The following is an 18,992-nucleotide window of genomic DNA, read 5'->3' as shown; positions in this document are numbered from 1 at the left end:
TGATTTTGTGAAAAGCTATCACGCCACGTAAAAAGTCGAGCTGACAGCAAACAGTGCACTCAGTGCGTCCTTGTCTGCCACATGAATGAAGCATTCAAGCAGGAAACAAATTTGTTTACGTTTGTGCAAATATCTCCATAACTGCAGATTCGATTTTATTGAAACTTTGCACATATAGGAATGAAGTTGTCATAAATACCATATCAGTTTTTCAAAACATTCTCATCGCTATGTCAAGAGTAATAGGTATTTTTTAACTGTAGCAGGATGCAGGTGTGGAAGTGGGAGGTCTGTAAATAAAAGGACAAAGCTTTATAAGCAAAGTGAACGTTTATTCAAAAGAAAACTGACGTAAGTGCGTGCTCACTGCGTGGCGACAGTCGAGAGACTAACTGGCAGCGAGGCGCAGCGCTCGCTCCGTCGCTCGCTTCGTACCGCGAGCGTACGTACATATACATGCGTAGGTACTGTCGATAACCTTTTAGCCGATAACACGAGAGAAAAATATTACATGTATTGTTTCAACACCCCCTCTGCTTGAGTGTTGTCGGTTGTACGCTCAACTACATTTAAATTTTTACACAGATAATTGAATTTTTCATGGCTGAGCGCTTTTGTCATGATGTCGGCATATTGCTCGTTTGTGTTGACATATTTAGGAATGATTGTTCCGTCTCGCACTTTTTCACAAATAAAATGATAACGGACGTCGATGTGCTTTGACCTTCTATGAAATTCTTGATTCTTAGTTAACTTAATTGAACTTTGATTGTCCATGTATAATGTAATCGGGTCTACACTTCCACGTCCGATATCGTGTAATAGTTTTTGTAGCCACATGGCCTCTTTTGTTGCTTCGCTAGCTGCAATGAACTCAGCCTCCGTCGTACTTAGACTTACGCTTGTCTGACGCTTCGACGACCATGTTATACATCCACCACCCATCATATATATATAGCCGCTAGTCGAGCGTCGCGTATCGTGGTCGGCGGCATAGTCCGCGTCTGAGTAACCTACGAGTACATCGTTTGTATCGCTTGCGCGGAACAAAATTCCAAAATTTTGTGTGCCCTTGAGATATCTCAAGATACGCTTGACGTATGCCCAATGCGTTTCATTATGATTGTCGAGATATCTGCTCGCTACACCGACTGCGTATGCTATGTCCGGCCTTGAGACTATGGCTAAGAACAAAAGTGAGCCGACGACTTCACGGTAGGGGACAGATATCTCGTTTGTTTTGTCAGGGCTCGTCAGTCTGACGTGGGGGTCGGCTGGCGTTCGCATCGGATTGGCATCGAGCATATTGAACTTTGTCAAAATTTTTTGAATATATAATTTTTGATTAATAAAAATCGAGCTTGAATCGCGTGTAATTTCCATACCAACAAAATAGTTTAGAGGACCAGTGGTTATTGCAAATTTAGACTCGAGAATTTCTATCAATCTTTTTAAAACTTTAATGTCCTTTGCGAACATCAAGCCGTCGTCCACGTAGAGGGCAAGGTAGACTTTTACTTTATTAAAAATTCCGATATAAATACATTTGTCAGCACTGCTTTGGACGAAACCTAAGTTTCTTACAACGCCGTCAAATTTCTCGTTCCAGCAGCGCCCCGATTGTTTCAGGCCGTAAATGGCTTTATTCAGTTTCAAGACCAAATTTTCGCCCTTTACATTTAAACCGTCCGGAATTTTCATATACGTAGTTTCTTTCAACTCGCTGTTTAGATAAGCGGTGCTAACATCGAATTGTACAGCTTGTAGTTTTTCGCTCGCGGCTATCGCGAGGAGCACGCGCACAGATTCAAAACGAACAACGGGCGAAAAAATGTCCTGATAATCGATACCGGCTTCCTGCAAAAAACCTTGGGCGCACAATCGAGCTTTGTATCGAGGTGGATTTTCACCGTTTAAATTTTTTATTTTAAACACCCATTTGAAACCTATTGCTTTGCGCCCTTCCGGTAACTCGGTAACTTCCCACGTGTTGTTTTTCTTGTGAGCTTGTAGCTCCTCGGCGATCGCGCGTCGCCAAAGATCGGAATCTCCGCGGTTCAGTGCTTCTTTAAAATTTTTCGGCTCGTCGAAAACGGTAATACAGGCTTCATATTTCTGCGGAGGTCGCCGCTCTTCGCGAGAGCGCAAGTTGTATGGCGCTTGGTTTTGAGGCGCGGGGATCTCGCCGTCGTCCGGTGGGTTCTCCAGTGGATCGTCTCGCGGATCTATTACGTCATCATCCGGTTGTCCCTCGTCGGGCCGCTCCCCGCTGGGATGAGGAGATTCGGGGCGATCCTCATTTTCTTCCTCGGGCTCTTGACTCTTATAGTCGATTGAAAAATCTACGCCGGCGTCTCTTGTACCAACGGACAAGCTTTCGTTAAATATAACGTTTCTCGAGACCGTGACGCGGCTAGTTTTAGGATCAAATAGCCTGTAATTTTCGGACTCGTTTTCGTAACCTACAAATAGTAGTTTTCTTGACTTCTCATCAAATTTCTTGCGAAAAATACCCGGTATAAATTCATACGCATCGCAGCCGAATGTGCGTAGATGAGAGACGTTAGGCTTTTTGTTATACCATAGTTCGTAGGGGGTAGCGACAACGGAACGGGCGCCAAGCGTTCGATTGAGAACGTATACCGCGGTGTTGACCGCTTCCGCCCAGAGGCGCGTGGGCAAGCTCCTCGTGACTAGCATAGTGCGCGCGCTCTCTACAATCGTTCTCATCTCGCGCTCTGCCCGCCCGTTCTGCTCGGGCGTATACGGCGCCGAAGTAACATGCCTAATGCCTCTCGCCGCCAAAAGTTCTTGAACATTGTTATTGATGTATTCAGTGCCGTTATCCGAATGTAATACTTTTATTTCTTTGTCAAAATGATTTTTAGTTAAAATTACGAATTTACGTAACGCTTCAAAAGTATCACTCTTATGCTGCAAGAAATACACGACGCGAAAACCTGTCGCTTCGTCTTTAAATAATAAGAAAAATTTCGAATTGCCGACGGACGCTACCTGCATCGGGCCGCACAAATCGGTATGAATGACCTCGCCGGGGGTATCGCTAACAATTTTCTTATTTTTCTGAAAAGGCAATTTGAATTGTTTACCTAATGGGCAGGCCTCGCAAAAATACTCGTCTTTGTCTCGAACGTTCATACCGGATACAGCGTCATTTTTTAGCATTTTTTCGATTGAGTCGCGGCTTACATGGCCCAGGCGCTCATGCCAAACATTGAGTGGCACTGAAGACACGTAATTAACTTCGTAACGAGATTCGGTTTTCATAAGCATGCGCGTCAAATTATTATTAGAGCTAAGTCCCTGTGCCATCAAGCTCCCGTCATTCGAAAAAATACTCGCGCAATTTTTGTTGAGAATTACAGAGTAACCATTCAACGTACAAACTCCAGTAGACAATAAATTCTTATTCATAGTGGGCACCAACAATACATTGTTTATCTCACCGTCGAGCCATCTGCCGCCGACGAAGCGTTTAATAAGGACTTTACCGCGCCCCTCTACAGCTTTCCGGGTTCCGTCGCCGAGGTACACAAACTCGTCTCGGCTCGGCTGGAATTCCACGAACCAGCTCCGCTGGCAAGTTATGTGCCGAGACGCGCCGCTGTCGAGTAGCCAACACTCACTCTCGTCGATTTCGCGAATCCAGCTATGCTCGCTGTCGGGTAAACAAACAATGTTGTGGGAAAAACTCGACGGCTGAGATAATATAAACGCAGCCATGTTCGCGGAAGCAAAGCCTGCATTGCTGTTGCCCGAATTTTTGCCGTCCGGCTTACCGTTATTATTCGACTCTTCATCGGCGTTTTTGTTAGCGTTGTTCGCGCGCTTTCTCGCGTAGCAAAATTTGGCGATGTGCCCCGATTTACTACAAAAATTACAGATGACGTTCTTCCTCGGTTTATTTTCCCCTTTACCTGAAGATCGATGATCGCCGTTGCCTGAAGAAAGAGTCGTCGTTGCTAGCGCGTTCGTGACATCAGCCGTTGTTATACGTGCCTCTTCCCGCAGGAGCCTTTCTCGTAGATTGTCCAGCGTTTGATCGGCCTCTTGCACGCTGTCCCATGCCGAGATGAAAGCATTATACTTCGGTGGAAGAGTGCTCAGAATTTTCGCCATCACCATGATGGTCGAGACCTCCTGGCCAATGTCCTTTAGCTGACTGGCGATGTTCTCCACTTTGGCGATGTGTTGAGATACAGAGTCAGTTGGCGCCATGCGGTACTCGTGGAACTTGGTAGTGAGCGCCAACTTATTCGAAGCGCTTTTTTGCTCATGAATGCTTGACAATTTTCGCCACATTTCATTCGAACTCACGCATGTCACCAAATAGTCAAGTTGCGAATAGTCGACCGACGAAGATAACACAAACATGGCTTTGGCGTCCTTCTTCGTCCAAGCATTCAAGTTGTTGCGATTCGCTTCTGTATTTTCTGGCTTCACTTCTCGACCTTCAACCATGTCCAGCAGCTCGTGAGCGGTTAGTATAGCCTTTATCTGAAACTTCCAGAGCTGGAAGTTTTGTCCGTTAAATTTCGGGATGTTTTTCACGTCAGAAATGTCGGCCATCTTGACGCTGATGATAATCTCCCAAAGTAAAATAAACTCACTTAATACACACAGAAATATGCAGCAGGATAACAGTCAGTCATAAAGAAAAAACGCGTCACACGAGCTCTTTTTAACAAAGGATCCCAACAGCACACTGGCTAAAGCCCTGGGCCCATAACCTGTAGCAGGATGCAGGTGTGGAAGTGGGAGGTCTGTAAATAAAAGGACAAAGCTTTATAAGCAAAGTGAACGTTTATTCAAAAGAAAACTGACGTAAGTGCGTGCTCACTGCGTGGCGACAGTCGAGAGACTAACTGGCAGCGAGGCGCAGCGCTCGCTCCGTCGCTCGCTTCGTACCGCGAGCGTACGTACATATACATGCGTAGGTACTGTCGATAACCTTTTAGCCGATAACACGAGAGAAAAATATTACATGTATTGTTTCAACATTAACAACTTTTTTGATAACTTACATTTGAGCCCGTGTTAAGGGGGCTCCTACGACTACTGCTGAGGTCAAAGACAAACAAAAAATAAAGTTTTGTTTTTCAATAAACAAATGTGTCTGAAAATCATTATGATATTTTTAATAACATATGAAGTGATAAAAATGATATTTATGTGTGTAGTTTAACTTTGCACAAAAAATTAATTATTGTTTTGACCAGTCTAGTGCATACGAGGGTACACCACCAGACCAGACCACCTGTGTTGGTGTAGTATAGCGATGTAATATATAGGTACATGGTATATATATGTCGTGAACAAGTACATCGCTACCCACGTGACTTCCTGACCTCCCGGACACTATTTATTTATTTCCATCACAAATATCTCGCTAAAATGGTCCTTTATCCACAATTTTTAATACAGCATATTACAGAGGAAGACTTCATCTACAAAACGTATATATTCAGTCTGCTCGGACATTTAATGTAGGTTTATTATAAACGAAAACAAATTGTTTTTCACGCTGCCCCATAGGAACACGTGCTAATAATTACAACTTTGAGCTCGGATTTCTCAAAATTTTGACCCATTCGAAATATAATTTAGACCACCATTAAATTCAGTAGACTTTTATTTACAAGAAATAATATATCTCTGTTTGGGGACTTTCGTGAAGGAGCCCCCGAAAAAGGGACACTTCATGAATTTTTTTCTTGAAATCTGTAGACGCGATTGTACTCAAATTTGGTAACTACATCCACGCAATGTTTCCTTACAACATATATTTTTAAAAAAATATTTCCGTCCTTAAGTGAATTGCAACTCAAATCCCTTAAGATATACATGCACTCATGACACTTACTTGAGAGCTCGAGTGGTGTAATAAATCCATATTTACAATATACTATCGTGGTCACTTATATATAAATATTTTTACACGAATAAATAAACAGCCAAACATTTTTTTATAGTAGGTAAGTAGGGTATGCTCTGTACATTTTACTCAAGACAACGAGAAAAAGCCAGAACACTTAATCGTCCCTGGTGTTACAAATATGTTTGTGTTATCCAAATCAGCAGTTCCAACAATGAAATCAGACTCTATATACGTACAGGAGACACTGTATTTTTTTACAGAATTTTTTTTATCTAAGAAATAATTTAATCTCATGTAGTAATTTCAGATGTGCAACTAAAAGAAAAGTACAGCTTGAAGCCTCACTGAATACAGCAGCCTTTAAAACATTGAAAGCTCTGTGATTTTTTAACTATTGTTGAACATAAGTAATGATCCCTTTAAAATATTATCTAATAGTAGACTTAATTTGTTATTAATTTTTAAATTTTTATTTATTTTTGTTATTGCACTGCGGGCTGTTTATACTTTTATAACTGGATGAGAACAATCACAATCAACCAAAATTCATTCATTAATTGAAAAAAAATTATGATATACTTATTGATGATTTTTTTAACTATAAATACGTACATGACTTACTTCAAATAATTTCTTTCTTAAATCCGGCAATAGTTAATTTTTATTGTCTCATCACTATTCGGAATAACTGTTAAATGATGTTTTCTCGTTTCCAGCAACAATTTTTAAGCATCACTTTTAACATTGTAATGTAAGCTAAAACCTTTTTGAAACTATTGACAATCACATATTATTGAAATACCGCTACATGCGGATTGGCTTAAATCCCAATATGGACGATGTGCGGATGAGGCACGCTATTGGAGAAACTCGGACTCATCGGAAAGTTGCGCCATCACACACCTTATCTACTTACATCATGCACCGATGCATACTACTGCCTGTACTCTCACGACCCCACTCCATGACTGTGCAAGAGGGAAATACTAAGTGCCCTTGTCTTTCCTCTCTTTCTACGCGCAGCGCTCGGAGACAAAATATTTTTTCCGAGGATGCAAGGCTTAAGTTGGTAGCACCTTGCATCTCTGATTCCAGTTCCCAAGTCCAAACCGCTCCCGTTCTAAAGCGCGAGAATTTGAATTACAATTTATAGACACTTGAAAAAAAAAAAATGTATAATCATAGGGAAGCAAGTGCAAATTGCATTAGAGAGCAGTAATGTATAATTTATAAATATATTTGTATAATTACTAATACATAATCTAATATTCGATTTCAATGAGGCTCTTTTACCGTCAAGCTTGAATCAGATGGTGCCAGGGCACGTCGCGGCTGTCATGGCCGTTGCACTTACTGCACTTATAAACTAGAGTTTTACCAATGTGCAAGCTTATAAGGACCATAATATGACTATAAGCTTGCACATTGGTAAAACTCTAGTTTATATTAAAATCTTTTTCCATAAATTCTTTGTAGTGTTTCCTACAAGTAACCAGACCAATCTTTTGTCGACTACTCCATCAGTTGTACCAAGTTTAGCTAAAACAATTGACAAATAAAGGCCGTTAGATTCAATATTCTTGCGAAAAGTTTGAAATATTGGTGAATACAAGATATTCGAAGATAGGCGCATTGGGCTGTTTGCATCGTATGTGCATTTATCAGTATAGCCATGAAGAAAGTTGTCGATGAACGCATATAAAGTCGAGAAGCGAATTCGGACTAACAGTTGACGTAATTTTTCGCATGAAGTTTGTACGCCACCTCATAGCGAAAGCGCACGCGGAGGTCTAAAAGAAAGGCCCCGGGGCCAAATTCATTAAGCGCTTATCAGGTAGCTGACCAATCCCAAGACCGACTTGGCTATTAACGACCAACTAAATGAACGATGATAAATATCCATTTTCACTTCGTTACATTTGTACGTTGAAAATCATTGCAAAGGCATCAGTCGTAGCTTATGTTCTCCACAATAAGTTAGTGTCGAAGAATAGTTATCTGTTCCACAAGTATCACCTCGAATATTCACTTTTTGAAAATCATCGCAAAGGCATCAGTCAAAGAATACCAAAACAAACAGTTGACCAAGGACTGGTTGTGCAGTGCGATTTCAATACAAGAAAAAAAATGGCATCATTCAACTTGGACACCGATTGCACGTCCGGCGTGATCGGTCAGAAACTGAACCACTACCGGTGGACGGTATTCCTGAGCGACATCAGCCAAAACGGGAGAGTAGTGTCGCCAGTGTTCAAGGACCCTTGTCTGGGCTACAAGTGGCAGCTCCAACTGACCACCCAATCGTTCCCGTTTGCACAGTCTTCCGAAAAAACGGAATACGACCAGATAGTGCATTGTAATTTAAAAAACGAGGAAAAAATCGAGGGCGACGTGGAAGTGCGGTTCCTCAACAACACGGGCACGCGGAGCTTCCAATTCTCACGGACCGAATGGTCGAGCGAGTCCACGATGCTGGAGTGCGATTGCTTCTACACGAGGGCCGGGCCACAGGTGTTCATGGTGGAGTTTTGGTTCCACAAGGTCGACGTTTATCTGACGACAGATGTCGAGGAGGACGACGATTCGGGAAGCGACTGGGAGGAGTTGGACGAACATCCGAAGAAGTACGCTCTGTTGCGGCAAAAAGCCAAGGCGTTCGACGACTACAAGATGCTCCTGGACAACGAGCAGTTCAGCGACGTGGTTGTCGTGGCTGGTGGTAAAATGATGTACGCCCACCGGTGCGTCCTGGCGGTGAAGAGTCCGGTGTTCGCCAGCATGTTCCGCACTTTGATGGTGGAGCAGAAGACGAGCACCATCCACGTCGATGACATTGAGTATAAAACTCTGCGGGAAATGCTGCGGTTCATGTACACCGGGGAGGTCAAGGGTTTGGGTGACGTGGCCGTTGACCTTTTGTACGCGGCGGACAAGTACCAGATCGAGCAGCTGAAAAAGATGTGTGTGGACAAACTCGTGAAAAAAGTGAGCGCCGACAACGTTGTCGAGTACATGGTCCTCGCGGATAGACACGACGTCGACAGGTTGAGGCACAGGGCTCTTCGGTTTATGGCGACTAATGCGAAGAATATCATCAATAAGCCGGATTTTGTAGATGTAATGTCGACCCAGCATCCGATTTTTTTTGATATTTTCAAGGCAGTGGTCTCCCAATGTTGTTGACCACGTTGCCAAAAATGGACATTTTATGTTTTACCCGTTGTGCGTGACTTGTATAGTATGTAAATATAAGAGAACTAAATCGGTACAGATCGATGTAAGGTAAAAGTACGTAATATGAAACGTGCCCATATTATGAAAACTCAAGATTAAATAATCATGAAAATTCTAATAATAAAAATAAAATATACTGAAGAATCTCTATAATACTACCGTATCAAATTAACAAAAATAGTAAACAATTTCAAACATTATTGTATTGAAAAATATATTATTACGAATCCGGTTTTCATAATACGGACAGTTTGAAACATAACCTGCAATATGTGATGTTCCTATTTATGAAACGCACGAGCCCATTTAATGAACATGTAAATTTCATAATTGGGACTTGTGTCTCATAAATATGGACACAACTTTTTAGCTATTCCATAGTTATGGACATTTTGATCGTGTCAATATTTGCTTATAAAATTATTTTTTTACATCTAAATTTCATTTCAAAAATGTCAATTTGTTCAGAAGAGCATAGCGCTTCTATTAAAACCAAAAATTATGGACATATGACTATTTTTTTATTTAATATTGGTCGATAAAACGTAACAATCGAAATTTGTATCCATAATACGTACTTTTACCTTACTTAATGTATGTATATATTTTTTTTTGTAAAACAGAATATGTGATTTTCTATGTCATATAATTGAATTGTATTGTAAGACTCTTTGAAAAGTATGTCGTTACATGTAAGATTTGGTGCAATTTGTTTTTTGCTCCCAAATGATGTACATCTTTAGTAACACAAGTAGTCTTTGCAAAATTTTAAAACCAATTAAGTTCTACAATCGATACAGTTTGTCATGAATACGTATCCTGTAACAGTCTAATATTTAAATATGTATATATTTTTTTAAAATAAATTTTACAGCACTTTACTTATGATTTTGGTTTTTGTTTCACATCTGATAAAAATTTCATGCTGTGCTATTTAATTTTTCGTATAATTTGGTACAGTGACTGTTGTACTGATAACAAAAATATATATGCTTTAATATACAAACGTACAATCAATCCATTTGTCATCCAAGAAAACAAGTGTGGTTATAAAACACACATAAGTTTTAAATTAATCGCTACAAGTTGGGTTTTTTTGAGTAAAGGCAAAATATTTTACACCAAAGTATAAAAATATTACTTGAAATTAACAGAATCAACAATAACTTTGATACAACCTCGTAGGTAACAATATAAATATATTTTCTTAGGCGCAAAAACTTTTATTTTTACTTGGATTAACAAATTTCACGTTTTTTCTTAAAATATGTCTAGATCACGTGGTGAGGCCTATTTATTATTTTATATTTTAGCCGTGTTTCAAGAAACAGTTATCACATCAAGTAGTACCTATTTATGAAAGTATACATTTTTCAAAAATACCATTGTGCTGCGCACTTTTGAGTGATCGACCTCCTACATATTTACACTTTTGGAGGTAGATTTTCGGAAAAAAGATAAATTGTTAACTTGCCGCAAACAGTACAATCAAAGTTATCTTTTTGTTTTATATCTACAAGATTAGTTGCGGCTGGTTTATAATTAATAAAATGGCTCTTCTGTAAGTATTAGTAACAATTTATTTGATTAGCGCCATCTAGCGTTGCGGATTTTTTAACTAAAAAGTAGCCCTAAAATTTTCAACGAGAGTTTTAGGCATTTTTGGCCCTAGAGCCAAACAATAAATTATAAACCAGCCGCAACAATTTTCATAGATGTAAAATAAAAAGTTGATTTCGTTTGCACTATTGGCGGCAAGTTTACCATTTATCTTTTACCCGAAAGTACAAATATATAAAAGATCAACATTTAGGTAGAAGATGTATTGAAAACTTGCCGCAAACATCACAAACAACGTTAAATTTTTATTTTATATCGACGATAGAAGTGGCGGCTGGTTTATAACTTATCTTTTACCTGAATATCGACCTCTTATATATTTATACTTTCGGGTAAAAGATAAATTGCAAACTTGCCGCCAACAGCATAAACAATGTAAACTTTTTATTTTGTATTCACATAATTACTGCCGTACAAGCAGAAAATGTCTAACGCTGGTATGCTGCAGAAAAACTGATATATTTGTTTGTATAGGAAGTAATATACTTAAAGATCAAAAGAACTAGATTATTGTTTTAGAATAACTTCATTAAGCCTCGTAAGTAAATAACAAAAATTTTGACTAAGTGGTGTTTTTAATTGTCGAGCCAAATTTGCGTATCATTTCGTAATTAACAAAATAATAGTCTTGTTATACACAATTTTTTGGTTTAATTATTTTTGGGATTGAATTTTTCGGAATATTATAATGACAAATCCTTATTTCAAGACCAAAAATTAAAAAATTGAGAATTCCATGCGAGTAGTTACAATATTTTGTCATTTCAGTAATTAGTAATAGTAATCATATTAAGTTTTATTATTATTATTATTATTATTATTATTGTAATAATAATAATTTTATTGTTATAATTATCATTATTATTATTACTATAGATCATATAGTATTGCTGTACTATAATAGCAACTTTATAAATAACAAAAATAGTTATGGTTAACATCTATGAGGCTCTTTTCCCGTCAAGCTTGAATCAGATGGCGCCAGGGTACGTCGCGGCTGTCATGGCCGTCTCACTCACACAACATTACTTTTCAGTATTGTATGTACATAGGAAATTAAAGTGTAGTGGTAAAGCGCAATATTTGAAATTTTGAAATGAATAAGGAAGACAAGAAAGAATATTATGGGAGCTTAAAAGTTTCAAAGTTTCAGAATTGAAGAAGCTTTTGAAAGGGAAAGGAGCAAGAGTCAGTGGAAGAAAAGCAGAACTCGTGGACAGGTAAGTGTACATTTTAGTTTATATTTACAAGGCTATTTATGTATTTGTTTACTAATGATTGGTCTCCCAATTGCTTCGAGCCACTTTTTTTTATCACACTATCAGAAGGAAATTTAAATTGCACTTTCTTATCGCAGGATATTACACTGCACTTCATTTTTCCTACTATCTTTAAACGAAAATGCAAACAAAAATTGTCTGCAAACAACAGCCATCATTTACAAAGGTTATGTCTTATGCTTTGCTCATCACACAGATAGGCTCACGGACACAATACACTACTACTGTAAATTTGACGGTGTGTAAGTGCAACGGCCATGACAGCCGCGACGTGCCCTGGCACCATCTGATTCAAGCTTGACGGTAAAAGAGCCTCATTGAAATCGAATATTAGATTATGTATTAGTAATTATACAAATATATTTATAAATTATACATTACTGCTCTCTAATGCAATTTGCACTGGCTTCCCTATGATTATACATTTTTTTTTTTTTCAAGTGTCTATAAATTGTAATTCAAATTCTCGCGCTTTAGAACGGGAGCGGTTTGGACTTGGGAACTGGAATCGGAGATGCAAGGTGCTACCAACTTAAATCCTCGGAAAAAATATTTTGTCTCCGAGCGCTGTCTACGCGAGCCTCACCGCCTCAGCTGCTAATAAGCATGGATGGGCGTGTCATTTATGTCACGTCGTAAATTCAATTCAAGACACGTCATTTGTTATGTTTACGACACGCCATAAAAAATGAGTTGATTACATTTAGTGAATTTACGACACGTATCGCGAAAATACTATTTTTTCTAAATAGCAAACAAATTAATTTAGGGAAAATTACAAAAATGCTTTCTAGTTGACGTGTAAATGTGATGATAAATGTTTATTTTAAAATATCTCACCTTTCTGGATTCATTATCTTAAAATCTGGGTACAATTTTAACTTTAATAACAGACGCAGCAGAAAAAAAATGTTGTATTGAAAGTGTATGATCGATTTTATACTTATTTTAAAAGTAAATATAAATTTTAAATTATTACACGAGCATATACGTATGTCTTATTAAGTTTTCATAATCCAAAATTCACTTATGTGAAACCCGTGTCATTTATTACGTAAATGACATAAATTACAAAAATACACTAATTACACGTGATGTGTCGTAAATACCTTCTGACCAGATTTACCCATCCCTGCTAATAAGCGATGACCGCTTTTTAAGCTTTTTTTATATGTCTATGAACCTCTAGTCCTGAGAATTCCATAGCTTTCTCACTATAGGTTTGCACAGCCAACACGATTGATGACGACTGAGTCGTCTGAGGAGAATTATGCAAGGTGTCTGCACAAAAGACTTGCATACTTGAGGAAAATGAAGGTTATCAGGAAAAAAAAAAAAAATCATGGATAGTCAAGATTCGCCTTGTTAGGTGTGCCTAATGACACATAGTGGCCAAGTATGGTACTGAAATAACCAGGTGATTGGAATGAAATTATCATCACAAACCACTTTAAAATAACAAAAAAACAAATTAAAAGGCTTTGACAGAAGAAAAAAAAAAGAGTTTTTAAGTGCTTGAATCTACAATAACTAGGTAGAGTTAGTTTTTTCGGTTGTCTCGTGATCATATTAAATGAAAACAACGAATAAACCCGGACTTTTTAGGTTATGTTCTCGTAAAAAGTGGCGTTAGAAATGATTACTGGAAGTCACTGACCGTCTCAAAGAGCTTCAGCTCCGAATGTTTACGAAAACGTAACCTAACTAGTGCAGGTTTATTCGTCGTTTTTTTTTTTTTAATATGATCAGGAGACAACCGAAGAAACTAACTGACATTGTTATTGTAAACTCAAGCACTTAAAGACACTTTTTTCTATCCTCTCAAAGCCTTTTATTTTGTCTTTTTGTTATTTTTAAGTGGTGTGTAATGATGATTTCATTCCTATCACCTGGTTTTCTCAGTACCATATTTGGCCATCACATCACTACGTGTCACTGGGCACACCTAACCTGCAATAAGAAATTATACGAAAACAATGACAACTTACGACCTAAACAACCAGAGAAAAAAGTTATGACTTAAAATCACTATCAACATGGCCTATAAATTTTTACGTTATTTTAAATGATGTTGTTGTTGAAAGCGATTTTTTCTCATGATCAAGAAATTTCCGATTATTTTGTTATGCCTGGGAAGTATTATATAAATTATATCAAATAAACATTTTTTTTGCTCATCAATTATTGAAATACATGCTGTTTCCCCATAGTAACAGAAGTTTTAAGTCCATGTTGGCATTGATACTTTTATCTAATTTTTATTTGATGGCTAGTTGCACCATCAAATGTAAGCCAGTAGGCAGTAGCCAACGCTATTGAGACTTTACTTTGAGGCCATTATACTTTCAAGATAGGATTTAAGCCTATTGAAAAAATTACACAGGAATCCGAGCAAAGATATAAAAATCATAACAATATTTTCCTTTCACAAAACATTTAACTAACTAAAATCTAATAGTATGATCGTCTTTGAGGCATCAAACAAGCAACAAATTTCCTTCTTCCAGATTTGCTATAGCCCATTAAAGTCAAAAAAAGTGATATCAAGCTAGCAAAACTTTTTATAATTAAGTTCTGGAAGTAGTAACAAATTTTGTTTTTGAGTAACGAATCAGCAAGAAATGAGATAGAAATTGTCCATAAATTTTGTCGTAGAAGTTGTTACTTGATGCTGCTAACTTGATATACCTAAAATGGATAATCATTAACAGACTTACCTCTCTACATGTTCCACAAACAGTAGTAAGTATTTTAGAAAAAAATGTATTTCCAGTTTCTGCAAGAGATGATACATTTATGTCTTCATTAATTTTGTAGGTGAGTCTGACTGGCCCTTCAGCAATGTACTCGAGAGCTGGAGACACTTGCCAGCATGTATTTTCCAAATATTCAAAGTATTGGCCATACTTGCGTAATTGAGCAGCACCAGCTGCTTTACATATCATTCCACCTCTTTTCAAATCAAACATTTGTTCTTCCATCATCTTGAACAAGTAACTAAGTACTTGTAAGAGCTTGCGCTGAAATAAAAAAATTTGAGTATAAATATAAATTTTTATCGCTGGCATTAAGAAAAAGAGGGTAAAAATAAAGTTTAACCATATACAAGTTCATGTACTCAAAGCTAGACTTACTCTTTTGAAGCTTATGGTAAGGCGCAGATAATTACACCACAAAAATATTTCACACAACTCTTAATGAAACAGTGCGGAAATCTCCCGTCATAGTATAGAGTTTCTGAGTAAATACCTTAGGGGTTAAGTAACATAAAATGAAGCACAACAGTAAATGTGGAAGCGTTCATTGTAATAAGCGGACAAATTAAATAAATTGTACGTTAAAAAATTAGCTGTAGCTCATTACGAAATTCTAATTACTTTGTAGTTGGAGCTATGTAAGAAATGATTGAGCAGGTACGTGTATAGCTTCTCATTGTGTGCTTGTAAAATAATTACATGATTAAATTTAATGGTTAAATAGTGGCAGCTGCATTATACATTATACCAATCAAGATGATTCTTTTTAGAGCTTCAAGCTTAAAGATAACAGAATACAGGGAAATTGGTCCGAACTGAAAAAAAAGTGAATTGGGGGTAAAAACCACCCCCCAAAGGCACCCCCTACAGCGTTCTCTTCAGAAGATCAATTGATATTTAAGAAACAGATGACATTTTTGTTCCAAATATAGTGTCTATATTGGCTTTTAATGGGTTGCCAAATTCGAATTTGGCATTGGCATCTAAAAGTCAAAATGGCGGATCCAATATGACGGCCAAAAAAATTAAAATTTGACCAAAATTGTACAAAAATTCGGCAGCGTTTAGATGGAGTCTGGAAGTCTGCCTGACTGGCAATCTTTCTCAAATCAAATGAAAACTAGCGTTAAATTATGAGGATTCCCGCAGTGAAAATTACTTGACAGTAACATGAAAGTTACTTTCACTAACAGACCAATCTATTGAGTGTTGAAATAGCGAAAGGGCAGAGGAAGAGGGGGCATTCCAGAGGTTCTCACCGGTGCTCCCAAATCACCCAAATGTGACTAGCAAACATGTGAGAAATAACACAAGCGCCAATCCCCACACAACTCAGGGCGCTTACTGGTCGCTTCAATTATTTATAATAAATATAATAATAAGACAAGCGCCAATTCCCACACGATCCGGGGTGCTTACTGGTAGCATTAATTATTATTAAAAAGCATCAAATAACAATTTAAGCGCAAATTAAGCGCAACCAGTAGTAAGCAGTGAGTACCCTGAATAGTCAGGTCTTGAGCACTCGCGTTGTTACTTGATAAATTTTATCAATTATTACAGCGACCAGTAAGCGCCCCGGGTTGTGTGGAGATTGGCGCTTGTCTTATTATTATATTTATTGTCAAATAAGTTGGCGACCAGTAAGCGCCCTGGGTTGCGTTGGGATTGGTGCTTGTCTTATTATTACATTTATTGTCAAATAAGTAAGCGACCAGTTAGCCCCCCGAGTTGCCAGGTGGTTGTCGCTTGCCTTATTACTTTATTTATTGTAAAATAACTAACCAACCAGTAAGCGCCCTAGCTTGTGTGGGGATTGGCGCTTGTTTTATTATAATGTTTTTTATAAATAATTGAAGCGACCAGTAATCGTCGCGGGTGATGTGGTGATTGGCGCTGGTGTTATTTCTCACATGTTTGCTAGTCACATTTGGGAGCAACGGTGAGAACCTCTGGAATGCGCCATCCTTCTCTGCCTATTCGCTTCATCAACACTATAGATTGGTATGTTAGTGTCAGTAACTTTCATGTTACTGACCGTAATTTCCACTGCGGGAATCTTCTTAACCCAACGCTGATGGAAGCTATGTCACTCTTATGGGCTTCATTCATTCATTGCCGGTCCCACCTGAAAAAAAATGTCGGAATTCTATGTAGAATTACTTCTGTAATACTTTCAGGAAAGCCATATGGCATTACACATGGTTTTACATATGGCATTACATAAAGGGTTTTAGCTTGGTGATGCCATATGTAATTCCATATGGAAAAACACATGGAATTACTAATTGGAAAAAGAAGAAATTTCTATCATCTGGAAATAACTGCAAAATACCATAATAAAAATTTGTCTTACCATCGGGATGATAACTCCAAAACAAGGAGGTTCAGCTGATTTCACTGCTATAGAAAAAAATTTAATTTTTCAATTTTTTTTTTCATTCCTGAAGTATAACTTGAAGCCCCTTGTTTTGGAGTTATCATCCAGACAGTAACACTAGTAGTTCACAGAAAATGACGCATTACAGTAATCTGCAGTTCCCTATCAAAAACTTTAATGCTGAATCAATGCTGAATCAACGTTGATTTTAGAGTTGAATCAACGCTGAACCAACGTTGAATCAACCTCGATTCAACGTTGATTCCATGAACGACGGAACACTGAAATCAGTCGTAATTTACATTGTAGATTCAACACTGATTCAACATGGAATCAGCGTTGATTCAGCGTTTATCAAAACGTTAAAATTAAATTTTAAAAAATTACAAAGTAGTATAATAACATTTGGAGCAGATATTTCGACGGTTATGAAGGTACTATTCTTATAGTAACACCAAAACAGGGGGGTTCAGTTATTTGATGTTAATCTGTATTGAATACGCATTATATTTTTCTATTATTAAATTAACGTTTATATCAACGCTGATTCAACGCTAATTCAACGTTGAATCAGTGTTCATTCAACGTTGAATCATTGTTGAATCAACAATGTAAATTACGACTGATTTCAGTGTTCCGTCGTTCATGGAATCAACGTTGATTCAACGTTGGTTCAGCATTAATTTATCGCTAAAATCAACGTTGATTCAGCATTGATTCAGCATTAAAGTTTTTAATTGGGTTATTTCTAGATGAAAAAATTTTTTTCCTTCCTCAAATTTGTAATTCTATGTGTTTTTTCAAATGAAATTATGTATGGCATCACCAAGCTAAAACCCCTTATGTAATGCCATACGTAAAACCATATGTAATACTACATGGCTTTCCTGAAGGTATTACAGAAGTAATCACACATGAAATTCCGTCTTTCTTTTTCAGGTGGGACAGACTCCCAGACTCCATCTATACGCAGCCTTAGTCCATAGGAGTTTTCTGGTCTGCTGAACATGAATTTAATATTTTTAGTTCATAATTTAAACTGGCGGATCCAATATGGCGGCTGAGTGCATGAACAAATCGGCCATTTTAGTCAAAAATTAGTCTATTGGGATATTTGTGGTTGCTTAACCCAAATTCGAAATAAAAAGTTAAAATTTAAATAAGCAAATTTCATGCGGCCAAAAAAATTAAAAAAACCGCCAAATTGTAGAAAAAAGCTGTTTATAGATAGGTTTCTGTTAACTTAACACAAATTTGACCTCGATAAAAAATTAAAAATGTCTATTTTGATACGGTGGAAAAAAAATACTTCGTACGAAAGTACAAAATTAATTTACAAAAAATCTTCTAGTTAGTAAACATAATTTTAACATTTTATCTCTCGTGATCATCCTCGAGTTGTGCTAACTTTTCTTCTATTTATTGATACTCTAAGTTGTCTCTGTATTAAAAGAAACATTTAAAAATCAGGCAACTAAGATATAAGGAGGAGCTCACTGGTTGCTTTAATTATTTATGATTGATGAAATAATACCGCAAGCGCCTATCCCCTTACAACCAGGGGCACTTACTAGTTGCTTACTTATTTACTATGAATAAAATAATAACGCAAGTGCCTATCTCCTTACAACCAGGGGCACTTACTGGTTGCTTACTTATTTATTATAAATAAAATAATAACGCAAGCGCCTATCCCCACACAACCTGGGGCGCTTACTGGTTGGTTAGTTATTTTACAATAAATAAAGTAATAAGGCAAGCGACAATCACCTGGCAACTCGGGGGGCTAACTGGTCGCTTACTTATTTTCTATAAATAAAATA

General features: G+C 37.5%; 1 protein-coding gene across 3 annotated transcripts in view; it reads right to left on the bottom strand.

Annotated features, from left to right (window-relative positions):
• The window catches only part of SWIP (strumpellin and WASH-interacting protein), a 121,455-nt gene that overhangs the window by 88,490 nt on the left and 13,973 nt on the right, over positions 1-18,992 (bottom strand). The window contains exons 1-2 of one of the 3 annotated variants that reach the window (XM_089592295.1): positions 15,168-15,274; positions 14,751-15,053 (exon numbers count right to left, since the gene is read on the bottom strand). In XM_089592295.1, coding sequence (XP_089448421.1) covers positions 14,751-15,017 — 267 coding nt within the window. In that variant the 5' untranslated portion in view covers positions 15,018-15,053; positions 15,168-15,274. Of the gene's footprint in view, positions 1-14,750; positions 15,054-15,167; positions 15,275-18,992 lie in introns of those variants that run through there. The other 2 variants (XM_089592294.1, XM_089592296.1) reach the window with 2 other exon arrangements.

Source organism: Copidosoma floridanum, unplaced genomic scaffold (genome assembly GCF_036245765.1).
Source record: "Copidosoma floridanum isolate Cflo_tuat_1 unplaced genomic scaffold, Cflo_Japanese_pri ptg000015l, whole genome shotgun sequence".
NCBI classification, from domain to species: Eukaryota; Metazoa; Arthropoda; class Insecta; order Hymenoptera; family Encyrtidae; genus Copidosoma; species Copidosoma floridanum.
The sequence above is the reverse complement of the archived record's forward strand: the minus strand, read 5'-3'. Positions and strand labels throughout refer to the sequence as shown.